Below are 14,179 nucleotides of genomic sequence, written 5' to 3' on the forward strand. Positions count from 1 at the left end.
AAAAAGAAGGATAAGACTAGGCAGGACATTTCTTTTTCAAACCTTAAATAAATAAAATTGGTAGACTTCTTAGTAAAATCAGGTCTTTTTCTTGATATTGAAAATGCTGCTTTGGTGTCTATGGCATGTTTTTCTTATAGACTTTGCAATTGCTGTCTCATGCTTGCAAAATTCCTTTTTTTCCAGAATTTCAGAGGCAAAGCTGTGTCTGTGCTGGAAATAGTTATGTTTTCTGTGGAGAGGGGTTCCAGTTAAGTATCCCAGTGAGGCAGAGTGCTAGAAACAGATTAATGACAAGAGCTCAGTCTTAGCATGGGTTCATCCACCTCATTCCATGCTGCTTTGCCTGAACTATTTCTGGTTTCTGATGTAAAACTTTCATAGCTATCAGTAATATAATGGTAATTTGTAAGGCTGATTCAAAGCTATATATGGAAAAGGGTTCCAAAATTACTAAAGAATTTATAGATATAGGTAGAGATTTAATGCAATTCTCTCAGAATTGAGATTTCTCAATTTTTTCTCACTTAGGTATTAAAAAAACATCAAAAAAGAACTAGTGGGTACCTTAATTTGTCCTTTAGTATTTTCACAAGCATTGTGCTTGACTTCTGAATTATTAGGCGTTCTGGAGAATGTGACATTAATTTTTCAATTATTCTGATGAAATGGAAAAAGCGTATTTTTAAACTAGTTCATAGGAAAATAGGATTAAAGATCATTGCATGAGAGAGAAGCTATTTTTGGCACATGCTGCTGCTGTTTTTTCATCATTATTTTTCTCTTCCTGCTTTTGCCCGAAAATATTCCTCCTACTGTGCATACTTTCTCCTATTTGCCGTGCCAGTCTATTGCTCTCTCCAGTTGAATGTTTGAACCTGATTTTCCCAAATGAGGCTCTTCAGAAATTCCCTAGGATGGCTCCCACGTGGGTGTGGTAGATCTCAGCAGGACATTTGACTTGCTGTTTGTGCGTACACAAATGTGTGTGCATCATTTATTAGATCCTTATTGAGAATATTGTATTGGTCCTTATTGAGATATTTGTACTCAGAGAGACAAACAAGGATGAGGTGTTCCTTTGTTAGGGAGAGATCTGTAAGACTTCCTTACCCATCACAACTGTGATTTGGATGGCAGTCCTGGCCCTGCTGCTGCCTACTACCCTTTCTGTGCCTCTCAGGAAGCTGACATTTTAACTCTTCAGAATGCAAGAGATTATTTTTGTCCTAACTCCTTAACTGTGCTGTTGTCAGGGAAGCTTAAAAGATATGCAGTGTTTGCATGTTTTCAGCAATAGACCTTGGTCTTCTCCGCACCTTCATAAATCTTTTAAAACTACACTGTTTCTTCTAGAAACAGTGCTTTTTTCATCAAAATGCAAAGTGTAGTGGCATTAAAGTATTAAATTTTATATCTACTTAGAAAAGAAATTGTGTGTACCACTAAGTTTGCTGAAGAGCCGTTTTTGGTATCCCTGGTTGTGTGCTTCAGTGCCTGACATCTTCGTTTTCTCTGCTGCTGCCTAATTGGGCCTCACAGTCCTGGGATTTTTTTCCTAGGCATGAATGAAAAATAATTTTTATTTGGAATTACTGGACAGGGATAGTTGGGATTTTTTTTTACTGTGAGGGTGGTCAGCCACTGGTGCAGTGCTTGGAGGAGGTTCTGAAGTCTTTGTCCTTGGATGTTGTAACACCCAAGTGGATGCAGCCTGCTGTGGTTGACCCTGCTTGGACAGGGGGGTTGGACTTGTTAAACTTGAGGCTGATTCCAGAATCTCTGTGCCTGGAATTTGTCATGTAACTTTCCAGAAAGAGTTTGGTGGCTTCTTACAGCTGGTAGTGACTGGTTTGATGTGAACTCCTCCAACATTCTGTACTGTGTATGGACAGTAAGGTGTCTGTTGGTCCTTACTGTTGTTGGTACCTAGCTTGTGATCTAAAAAGTTCTCAAGTTCTCTAAATAATCACTCACAGTTATGTTGAAATTTGACCATTTAAAATGTTTGCTCGCTATGTGGACTCAAGCTGTTCTAGGGAATGTCACCTTGCATCATAATTAAACCGTTATGTGGGGCACGCTGAAGACATCATGAAGGGTTTAAGAGCAGCCTGAATAGCCTTTCTTTTTGGGCAAAAAGAGTCAGGACTAGATAGAGTCAGCAATTGTTAAAATAGTTTTGTGGATGCTCTTGGCCTGGATAATATGTTACTGGTGCTCATTTTTATGAATTTTTGTATATGTGCAAAATCTTTGTTGTGTATTCTTTCAAGGAACAGTTATTCATGGAATATTCGCAAAATGAAAGCTTGAAGAAAAAAATATATAGTAAACTTGTATTTGCCAAAGTGGTTTTTGCAGGAATAAAATTGAAATGGAGTTTTACCCTGATTTTAAACTCTGCAAAGAAAAGAATTTGCATCAAAGACAAAATAAACTGCTGATGGCTATTAAGTGATTAGTGCCCTTTTTCCAATGGGGTGGACCTCAGTTCTGGAGCGATCATGGACAGCAACCCGAGTTCAGTGGTACTGGAATGTAAAAATACATACATAAAATACCAAATTACGATTGTCTTTTGTGCCCTCTGTGCCTGCTGACATGAAAATCTCCCTTCTTTTGCAGTCAAGGTGAGACAGCTTTGAGTGGATACAACAGACTCTCAAGTCTCCCTCTCTCTTGTGTATTTGCTTGCAGCTTTTTGTGGTTTGCAGCTGTTCTGTTAGCGAACTTTTCAACTTTTTTTACTGTCACTTTTTGCAGTTGATCTTTTCTAGCCTTTAGCCCAGACTGTAGAGCACTTAATGAAAAATTACCTAGGGAATTCCTTCTGTCTCTTTCCTTGTGTCTTTCTCTGTGAAGGTATAATCACCTCATAATTGCAAAAGGGTAGAGATTATTTGGAAGACAAAAAGCAAGCAAATTATTTAGAGGTTATAGTAGTCATGGAGTTGGTGCTTCTTGTGCAGAATGGTAATGACTAAACAGAAATGGAACAGCTCCCTGTTGTTAGGCCAATAATATATTAACTGAAAACATTTGTAATAACTCAAAGCATGATAGCTCTTGACGTTTTTCACTCTGTGCTGCATTAGCTGAACCTTTGTGTTTCAAGTGGCAGTTGTTAAATACATCTCTGAATGTGCCTGTACAAATAATTGTGGTAATACTTTCATGTTGTAAGACATTTCCCAGTGGACTTGTTTTTAATCCGCATATGTGGAAACAGAAGTTACATAAATAGAAAAACATTGAATTAATAGAAGACTAAAGTAATCTGCTCCTTTTGAACACATTAGTTATAAATGTACTTATTTTTGGAAATTTTGAAATGCATGGTCTGTGGTGAGATTTGACTCAAGAATCAGGTTCTTCTGCAGGCCCTGAGAAAGCTGAAATTCTCCTAAATGCAGCAGCAGCACAAAATCCCACCCAGCAGGCGATGCAGCATGACTGGCAGACTGACCTGAGGTGCTTTGCTGAAAACAAACAAAATGCTTAAGAATGCTTTTCTTCATTGTTTCACCCTTACCTGCTGTGGCAAATAATTTTTATTATTTTAATAGTCCAGTTATGGACACTTTAATTATTATTATCAGCCATATTTTCAGAGTGGTTTTTGCCTGTTATGTGGAATATAAAACTGCTGTGTTATAAAGAAGCATTTTAAAAATTTACTTCAGTCTTGTTCCAATGTTCAAAACAAGCTAAAACTTCAATCTGGAATTCTCTTGCTTTTAAGATTGATTTCTGAGAGACTGAAGGTGTGTCGAATTTCATTGTGATGAGTTAAGAAGAATTTGGTCTTAGCATTTCTTAAAGATGAGAATTCCTCATACCTGAGAAGCTGAGGATTTTTTGTAGGATTGTGAATTATCTGCTTTAAAAACTGAAGTGGACTAGCACTGTTCTCAGCTTTGAGATGAGGAGCTGCAATACGTAGGTAATTCAAGATTCAGATCTGTAATCTACCAAGGGGTATCTCTGAAGAGGCAAATAAAAGTTTTTGGGGTTTTTTTTGGTTGTTGTTGGTTTTGGGTGATTGTTGTTGTTTTTATCATTTTTTGTGTCCTCTTAATCCTAAAATATTATTTCTTTGTACAAATGAGTGAAAATAATTTAAAATTTTATCTCTGAAGAAGTCGGCTATGTCTTTACATGTGTCAGCATATCAAAATCAAGGCAGTTTCAAATATATTACTGTTGCATGTAAATAGCCATTGTTCACCCTTGAAGAAACTTCTGCTGGAAATTAGAGTGTATTTATAGTACAAGGATTAAATTTTCTGTTTTGGGTCTTACTCCTTTGTAAAAATCATGAATGTCTCCCCTTTAAAATCTTCAAAATGCAAACGGCAGAGTTGAAAATTTAGAGTAATAATTATGAGCCAGTGTCTTGGGGAGGAAATGATCTTGGTTTTGATATTGAAGAAGCTACGCATAGAAATATATTTGCATTTAAAAATGTTACTTTGAAATAACATCTAGGCAATGACAACAGCTACAGTCACTATGGTGTTTTTTACCCTGTATTTTTAGAAGGGTGTTGGTCTGTACCACCAGAGTTTTCATGGCTGAGGTACATTTTTTGGAGAAGTTCAGGAGTAAAGGTTATTCCTCCAAAATACACAAGTAAACAAATGCAGGATGTTCGTGGGAGATGGATTCCTTGAAGCTCATCCTCTGACATGATCCTTGACCTCTGAGGTCTTATTATTTCTGGACTCTGTCATTTATGGGAAAAAAACCCATATTACATTTTATAAAATTGCTTGTGAAGTTCTACTTTGTTATGTTGCGGTACTAAAGCAATCTGAATTATTGGTCAGAATGACTGCTTCAAAATCCTCTGAGGAGTTAATCATTGTCTTTTATTTGGACTTCTAATTTAGGTATTAATCCAGAATTTCTGTCTTTTCAAGCGAGTCTTCCTTATGTTGGAACATCTCCTTTTAACTACAGCTTGAATGCAGATTATTTAACATTTATCAAGCATTTTCCTACCAGCAAATTTAATCATTACTGGACTAAAAGTGATTATTCCGGATTGCAGAAATCTATTTTCTCCTTTGATTAAAAGTGTGTCTTATTCTTCTTTGCCTTGTCTTTGAAGTACATTTTAGTCTCCTTTCCTTTGAGATGTGTGGGTTTTGTTTTGCTGAAAGGTCACCTCTGGCATACTGGAGAGATTAGTCAGTGGTTTGCATTGTGTTTTCTGTAGAAGATCATCTTTTTAGGCTATCTCACTGGTCATTTTCAACATCAGACACTATGCAATGAGAACAGCTGTGAATCAGCCTGACATTTAGCAATCCAGCAGAGTGGGGGGTTAAAATGAAAAAAAAAAAAATTACAAACATACAGGTAAATAATAGGCTACCTACTTTTTTTTAAAGGCCATATTTTACCTCTTTTGAGCACTACACATGGAGAATACTACAGGGCTCAAACATTCTTGCTGTCTTCCCTCAGGGTATGTTAAGGAGGTGGTTTTGGTGGGGGTTTTTAATTATTTTATTTTTGGGGGTTTTGTTTGAATCTTATGAATTTGAAACTACATGACTTTCTTGTCCCCTTACTTGGCACAGTGAAAGGAAGGAACACAGCTCTTCTCACACAGATGAATTCTAAGGCTGTTCAGTAAGACAGTAGACCTATAGTTTGCTTTTATTATTGTGTGTCTTTTATTTTGTGAGTTACTGTTGTTAATATAGCTCCCTACTGCTTCATGTCCCGGCACCTTCATTTGACTACCTTTAATATGTAGCATTTTTACTTAAAGAAGGAATTAATAGTTTTATTAACCAGCAGAGTCTCATAGGTATCAGGGCTGTGGCCACACATCAATTTGCTGACAATTAATTCCAGAGCTGTCTCCAGAGAGTTTTACACAGAGTGCTTAATGCAGCATCTAAGCCTGCAGCATGTCTTAGGTGTACTTATGTTTTGTGAGGGGAGCTGCTTTCCCCATCAAGTGTGAAATATCTTGTGAAGATGCATATGATGACGTGGGTTTGGAGCCAGGCTAAGCAACAGCTGAATTTTCTTTACATGTTAGAAAAGAATTCTGTCTCTGCAGTCAGTCAATACTTCAGGCTGAGGATCAAGCCCATGTAATACTACACCTGACAACTGGTATGGCAGTGAAAAAATGCTCCTGTCAAAGGAAGCAGTGTGTATGGTTGTAATAAAAACAGATGTGGCAGACTGAAAACTTTGAGACTTGGCACTTTTGTTTCTTTTCATTTTCTTGTGGTGTTGCTGATGTACTTTTTTACATTTATTTTATTTCCAAAGAGATGTAAAATGTTAGCAAACAGAACAATATATATTTTAAATAAAATTTGAAAAAAATTGTTATAGGTTCTTATTGATTTTTGTTGAGATGCCAGCTGCACTCATCATCTTATTTCAGATGAAGTGATTACCAGTATAAGCTTATAGTATGAAGAAGGTAATAGTTCACAGAAAAATGGAATTCTGCTTACCATTTGCAGATCTTCTGATTCTTCATTTGGTACTTTAACTTGTAACCACTCTCTTTTTTGGATAGCTAGAAATCTGTGAGAGAAACTACAGCAAGATTACTTTGTACTTGATACGACAATATTAGGAGAAGGTGAAGGAGAAAATGGTATTTAGCTCTGTTTCCATGAAGATTCAAACCCTTAGGTGCTGTTCTGAAATACCAACAACCCCAAAATAAATTGCAGCCTTGGAATTGCAGTATCAAATTTTATTTTGATATGGATGTATTTTGGAGTAGTAATGTATAGCAAGTTTTTGTAAGGCTTCAAGCCCCTGCCCCCTTCTTTCTTAATTTCTCTCACTAGAAAACTGAAGATAAGAGCCTAAATATCATTAGGAAGTGGTGCCTTGCGAAGAATAGTTTTGAACAGAAGGAAAGAGGGTAATTGATAACCTAAAGCAAACAGCAAGAGATCTGCCTTGCTGTCACAAGTCTGCTGCATCTCTGAGAAAGCTTGCTGTGCTATTAGAGTCACAATGTGCTCAGTAAGGAAATCTTTTTGGGAAAAAATATTTTTGCAATTACTTGAAAGCGATAAGCAGATGTGTATTCTCAGATGCATTTTCAAAAATTACAGAAGTTTAAAAATTTTGATCAAAACCAGTTTGTTTCATTACTTGAGGAGCTTTTCTAAGCCAAGCTCTAAGTTCTCCTCATGTTGCTGTTGTGTAGCTGAAGCCTAGAGCATGAAGATGACGGAACTCAGTTCTCCACAACTGTATATAAAGCTGGAGGAAGATTGTGGATGTGCAGGAACCGATTGTCTGACGTTGGCAGCAGATCAATGCACAACAAATGTGAAATGTGAGCAGCACTGGATGGGTGCTGAACACACGTAAGCACGCCTTCCATCCTGCAGTGCAGAGATGATGCCTGAGAGCTGTGTTGATCCAGTCAGCCTGTTTCCTTAGCCTCTTGCATCTCTCATGCTTAAACCCCTAAGTGTACGGGGCTGTCCAGGCTAAATAGCAAAGCTAAAGAGGAAATAGGCCTGTTCTAGCGTGTCAAAAGAATTTAAACCCCTTTGCTGGCAGTGGGGGATGAAAAGTTACAAATTAAGCCTGTGCACTGCTAAGGAAACTTCTCAGTCCAAGCACCAGTCTGGCAGTGAGACTCCACCACCTGGGCTGGGATCAAACCTCCTTTGCAGATACACCCCCACACTCACACAGGCCTTAGTCTGCAAGAGATCACCTCTGGTTTGCACCCTGGTAATTCTAACCTTAGTCTGCGAGAGATCACCTCTGGTTTGCACCCTGGTAATTCTAACCACATTAATCGCTTCATCTGCAAATGAGATGATGAGTGCAGCTGGCATCTCCACTCATGGGCATGATCCCTTACCAGCGTACAGCATTTCTCCCCAGCAGCATTCATGTGTATCTTACTTCAGTGACTCGTAGATAATCATGTTCTTTTAGCTGCAAATTAAGTGGCTAATGACTGAGGTTTTTCTGGGCAGCATACTGATAGATTATTTATGGTTAGTACTGTTAATATTGTTTTGTGCTTGTGGGGGTTTATTCCCCCAAAACCTGTACTTGTAGAGATGTCTTAGAGATTATTATTTTTAATGATTAATTTGGTAAGACTTCCCTGTCATCTTTCTCCTTGGATTACTGGTAGAAATTTTCTTCCTGCTGTTTGTTACATACCTCCCTGAAGGATACTAATTGTTTTATGTATGTACCTTTCCTTGAAAATATAACTAGGTTACTTTGGCAACCAGCTGTATGTTCTGGAGAACAGATATGTTATTTTTATAGAAGCCTCTCACCCCATGGGACAGGAACAGTGATCTTGAATGTCTCCATGGGTAAAAATCAATGGATCTTTACTTATTTGTATATATGCTCCAATGTTTTCTGTTGCCCTGAGTTTCTTTTCGTTATAGAGTTCACCTGAGTCTGAGCATCTATTTTGGTCACTACAATTAAAAGGTGTCCCTCCTAATGCATACCTGTTGCATGGCTGTGTAACTGTGCTCTCATTTTGTGATAGCATGGGCATTATAATTTTTGTGGCCACATCCATTTAGTCTTGCATGGTGAATTATTCTGGGAGTCCACATTGCAAATTGCCAAGTCTGGCATTCCCTTCTCTAACAGGTCCTTTTGCCCACTAAGGAATAGCTACACCTTACTGATTAGTTTATCAAGACAGACTGTACATTATTGTTTATAAACTAAGTTGCTCTGGGATAATAATGCTTCTGCACTGTTGATGAATGAGTAAAAATTTGAACATTACCTTCACATATAAATGTGCATGTGAGGCACAGGCTTTTCCCATGCCCCTTGCCATCAGATGCTACTAATTTTCTGTTGTTTGGACAGTGTACAAAATAGCATACCCTGGAGACAACAGGGCTGTGTTGTGAATTCCTGTTCCTAGCCAGCCCCTGGAATCTGTTTTGCTTTGGAATATGGGAAGAAATGAAGCTGTGGGGAAATGGTGTTTGTCCCTGGTTAAAGAAAGGGCTACCTTGCACACTGTGGTATAGGCTGATACATACATTGTGTGAATCCAGAGTATGAGAAGACATTCACCAGTGTACTGTATTTTCCTCACTAGCAAAAATAAACTATTCAGTTTTAATGCCATTTCCCAATTTTTGATATCCTTCTTGGCTCATTTCCCAAACAACTCTGAGCTGGGAATGTCTTTCATTCCCGCTGCCTGTGTTGTTTGTTCTGGCTACTGGATCTTTTCCATTTCTGGGAGATGCTGCATCTCTCTGTTTCTCTGCTAGACTAATTCTTTTTTGCTCCAGTGGGCTTTGTGCTTGGAGCAGAGAGTGCAAAATGCCTGGTCAGAAGTGTTACAGTTTCAGGGAAGGTAGATGGTGAATTTCCAGGCTATTTCTATTTTGGGTTTTGTTTGTTTCCTTTCTTCTTACTGTTATATACTAATAGGTTTTTTTTTAGTTTTTCTCTCTGTACTCTCTTCCAATATAGAAATAACATTTTTCAAAAATCCTCCAAGGTCCCATGAGGAAACAGTAACCAGTCTTTCTCTTCTTTGTGTAGGCACACACTCAGAAGGGCAGAGGGCACTGCCATCGTGTCAGTGCAGCACAGAGAACAGTGAAATATCAGTAGAGGATTTGTTTCTTCCTGCTATCTTAACTTTTTTTCTTTGTTGATATTAAAGCATAAATTATTCTTAATGCAGTTCTTCCTTAAACATTCCTTGTACGCTGATAGGCTCAGCAGAGGTTTGGTCACCAGGGGAATGGATGACTCAGGCTTTTGCACTCTGAGTCAACAGTCACAATGAGTAGATTCACAGACTTTTGGCATGTAAGTACAAGCTGGTGCTTCATTTCACTGTGTTTTGTCGATGAATTTTTCCAGAGTTAATTCAGACATTCTGAAGCATTGAGAAATAACATAACCTGTGGTCTGCTTGGGGGTAGGTTATGGTGGAAAGTGAGTTGATGTTGTTACCTGCTCTTGCGGTGCTACATTTGCAGTTAAGGAAACAGCCTCAGAATGCCTTTCATGCTTGTGTTTTTATCAGTTTCTCTTTGAGGGGCATGCCTATAATACCTAACAAACTTGTTTAAATATATAGCATACTTTCCTAACTGTGTAATGTTTCACTTTGTCCACTTTGTTTCTTTGAAGACCTAAGGTGCTGATAGTAAAATTGTTCAAAGGGCGATAATGCAGCATGGGGCTGTGGAGCTTGCCAGGCTGTGAACAGGATATAACAAGCTTCAATTCTTTGGCATCAGCTTAAAAGTAGTCCTTTTGTTTTGTTAAACTTTTAATTTGGGCTGTTTTGAAGGGAAGTGATGTACTGTGGCTCAAACTGGCAACTTCTGTGTTCTTTACTGGGATAACTTTATTGAATATCCTCTCTGACTGAAAGGAGAGAGGTGAACAACGCTAGTCCAGTGTCACAGTAGAGATAAATAACACTGTCATCAAAGTAGATTCAGGTTTCATTTAATTTCATTTATCCTCTGCACTAGTGTTTCCCGAAGAGTTCTGATGCTTTATGCTGATCCTCCCTACTGGAGATATGCAGATGAGTTATTTTTCTGTCAGCTCTGTCCAATGAAATTCAAGATCATGCTGCTAGGCCACCTTTTTACCGGAAAAATAATCTAATGACTGGATTGCAGTACTGTCATGGAAATAAATTGCCTCCTATGTTCAGATAGCAGCAAGGTGGTGACCACTTAGTGCAAATCTTCTATTGTTAATGGTTTCTCAGTAGCATAAAAGCCTGTGCTCTTGGCAGCTAAAAGATTTAGTCACATCTAGATAATGTATTTGAGACAGGACACAACTAGATCAAACTATTATTTGTGAGGGTTTTGCCTCGATTCATCATGCGGTAGTACTTTTTCCAAGAGTTCAGCTGCAGAGCTCCTACCAGAGACACTGATAAGGTTTTTTGGGGGTCTGATTTTGTGTTTCCTAGGTGTCTCTGTGTGTCTTTGTTTTTCTCACTTTTGTTGCATTCTAGTGAATTGTGAGCTGGCTAGCCTTCCTGTGTGGTAGGTGTGAAAAATTGGACTGTCTCTCTGTTCCAGCCTCTGGCAGTGAACATGAGCTCTCTTGCCATTCCTCTAAAACTGTGCTACATTCTAAGAAGATGATTATAGAGTGCAATATTTAAGGGTTGTATGGTGGCATGAGATCAGGTTCTGTGGGGGGAACTGGCTCTATTTGGAAATCTCAGCAATCTGCTACTACTCGTGATCAGCTTTAGAGAGGACAAAGTCAAATAGTGTCAGAAGGTGTCTGCTGAGCCTTTTGTGCTTTGACAACTGCTTTGCATGAAGTCTACTGTAATTTTTAAGATGATGTCAAGTAGTGCTAGTATTCAGTCATTTTAATAAGGCAGTGAGTCTTAGCAGCAAAGACTTGCTGGCAACTCGCTGTTTGTGCCTGGTGCTGTTACATCAGCTCTTTTGTAAAAGCTTCACCATGCACAAACTTTTATGCTTATCCCACTTTTTCTGCCAAATTATAATAGGGGTCAATTTGAAACTATATACCAGGAGATTTCATTGGCAATTTGGGCTAAAGCAAAACCTTTAATCTCTGAAGGTTAGATTTAATTGTCTCCCTGCCTCTTTTAACTGTAATAGAAGAGTGGTAAAAAAAGCTTCATCTGGTTTTTCTGTTATTTACTCCAGCAGCAGGTTCAAGCCCAAAGGAAAAAAAAAAAGTGTAAAACAAGCTGACTTAGCCTTTTGTAGGTATCAGAGCTTTTCTAGCATTGGTTTCTCATCAGACCAAGCTTGCTTGCTGTGAGGATAATCTGACTCACCTTTTGGAAAGTTAAAGGTCAGCTGCACTTGAGGAAGCCCCTGGTAGGCAATGTAGGCTCATAGAAAATACTCTCAGCTCTTTCTCGACAATTACCCTCTCTGGACCATGGTCTTTGCTTGCCTCAGGCTTCTGTGAGCCCAGGATAGTTTATTGCCCTGCAGAAAGCACTGGGTAGATCCCACAGTGGTTTTCACTGCTGTATATTCCTGTGTATATATATATATATATATATAGGTACGATATATATATAGGTACGATATATATATATATACTTCAATGCATGGCTCATTAATCTGTGTCCCTTCTGTGGAGTAGCTAATGATGTGTTTATTTATTTCTTCCTTCCTTCTTTTTCTTCAGTGCTTTTACCCTTTCATTTTGAAGGCATAAGGTGTGTAAGTGTAAAGAATGATCTCATGGTAAGGGACTCTGAGTTCAGGATAAAAGTGAGTTATTAAAACAGAACAGAATTTCTCTCTGAGGAAGAATGAGTTTTAAGAATGATGCAATATAGGCAGAATGCAATTCTCATTTATATACCAGTCCCTGACAAAAAAATTGATTGTTGCTGCCTGCTTTTAGGTATGTAGATTTATACCTGACAACTAGCCTTAAGTTCACAAGTACTAACAAACGATATAAACCAGCTTAACCACTGATAGCAATTAGCTGTTTTAGAATGTGTTTGAAAAGGTTGTGTAACTGGGGAAATTGTCAGACAAGAGAAGATCCAATAAGGCTGCTAAAAGAGATTTTGTGGGCAAATTAAATGAGTACTTATGTAAAATTACTTACTATTGCAGCGTATGCGCATGCACACTTGTGGGCTGGGGCTGATGAGCCTCTGGCAGGGAGCTTTGCAGAAGCTGCAAATGTTTTTAGTGGAAAGGAGATCTCAGCTCAGTTCTGTGGCATGTGACTTCCTATTTCTGTAGGTTACTTCCAAGGGACTTCCTCTGTTAAATGGACTTGTCTCTGGAGATTTAAACTGGAGCTGGAGTGTGGTCTGCTTTGTCCTGTGCCTGTGACAGCATTTTCCTAGAGTTTGCTTTTGAGTATTTTATTTTTATTTTGCACTGTCTCCAGCGTGCAAGGATCTAGTGGCTGCTACCCGTGATCGGAAGCTGAGCACGTTTATCCAGGTCTCAGTGGTGCATCCAGCAGAGCACATTTCGACGCGGTATTCGAGCACTGAAATCGTGGAGGTGAGAGTCTTTCTTACTCAATTAACATGCTGATTGTTGGATTGCTCATTTCTTCCTTAGAAAGTGAGTTAGGAATAAAACAAGTTGGTGCATAGTGTTAGGTAAGACAAGCACACCCTGGCAGTTAGTAAAGCATACTGAAGTGTGCTGTAGTTCTTGGCATTTAACCAGGATAAACAGAAATTCACTTGGCTTGTCGTGAAAGCTCTGTTGTTCCAAGTGGAGGCATGGAGAATATTCCAATTCTACAGACACAGGTTTAGAATGAAACAGGGAATAGTTGCTCTCATGAAGGGACAAGGCAATGCAAAATAAAACTTAATTAAGAGTATAGTGAGTTTGGAAAGTATTTTTAAATGCAGAAAAGCATAGGTGTATTACATGGTCCTTTTTACCATTCCCAAAAACATTATCCTATTTTTTTTTTGTTCTATTTTTTCCATTAAAGAGCTGACGCTTTTGCAATTTGAAAAATATTACCCTAGATCTATAATTTGGAAAAGAAATGTGTGTATGTAATGTCTGTGACTTTACATGAAAGAATTAGTAATTGGGATCATACGTTAGAGCAAAAGTTGTCTGAGGCTGCTTTGCTAGTCCTCACTTTGCCCTGTAAGCACTGGTGTCAGAAACAGCAAAATGGTTCAGAGAAAATGAAGGGTGAGCAATGTAGATGTAACTTGCTTAACTTACCGGGGAGATTCATTAAGAGCAGGAAAGTCTCATTGTAAACACACACATGATTTCACCAGAGGCTTGTTTTAGCTCTTAAATACAATGAGAATATTTCATGAGGTCTTTGTGTGATTACTTTCAACCAGCTACTAATTAAATTATTATGGTTTCAGCCCTCAACCATCCTGAAACTGCTTAATTCAAATATCTTGTATCTGATCAGGATGTCTCATTGCAGACTGTCTGGAATAATGTTGTGCAAAAGATGGATAGATAACTATGTATTTTTTTAAATAGAAGTTGATGCATTTCCTAATACAATATCCTAGACCTCAATAAATTCCTGAATTTGTTTTATCAAGGTTCTTGGCTTTGTAGTCAAGCTTTGGTGGACGGCAAGGCAGGGTCACAGAAACTTAATCCATAAGATAAATTACCTTTGTTGTGCACAAGCCTTTTTTTTTTTTTTTTTAAAT

General features: G+C 38.3%; 1 protein-coding gene across 1 annotated transcript in view; it reads left to right on the plus strand.

Moving 5' to 3' along the window:
* INPP4B (inositol polyphosphate-4-phosphatase type II B) overlaps nucleotides 1-14,179 on the plus strand; it is a 216,900-nt gene that overhangs the window by 83,728 nt on the left and 118,993 nt on the right. Inside the window, exon 4 of the mRNA XM_059470523.1 lies at nucleotides 12,910-13,028. Within this exon, the coding sequence (XP_059326506.1) occupies nucleotides 12,910-13,028 (119 nt within the window). The remainder of the gene's footprint in view (nucleotides 1-12,909; nucleotides 13,029-14,179) is intronic.

The sequence above is a fragment of the Ammospiza nelsoni genome, chromosome 4 (genome assembly GCF_027579445.1).
Source record: "Ammospiza nelsoni isolate bAmmNel1 chromosome 4, bAmmNel1.pri, whole genome shotgun sequence".
Classification (NCBI taxonomy): domain Eukaryota; kingdom Metazoa; phylum Chordata; class Aves; order Passeriformes; family Passerellidae; genus Ammospiza; species Ammospiza nelsoni.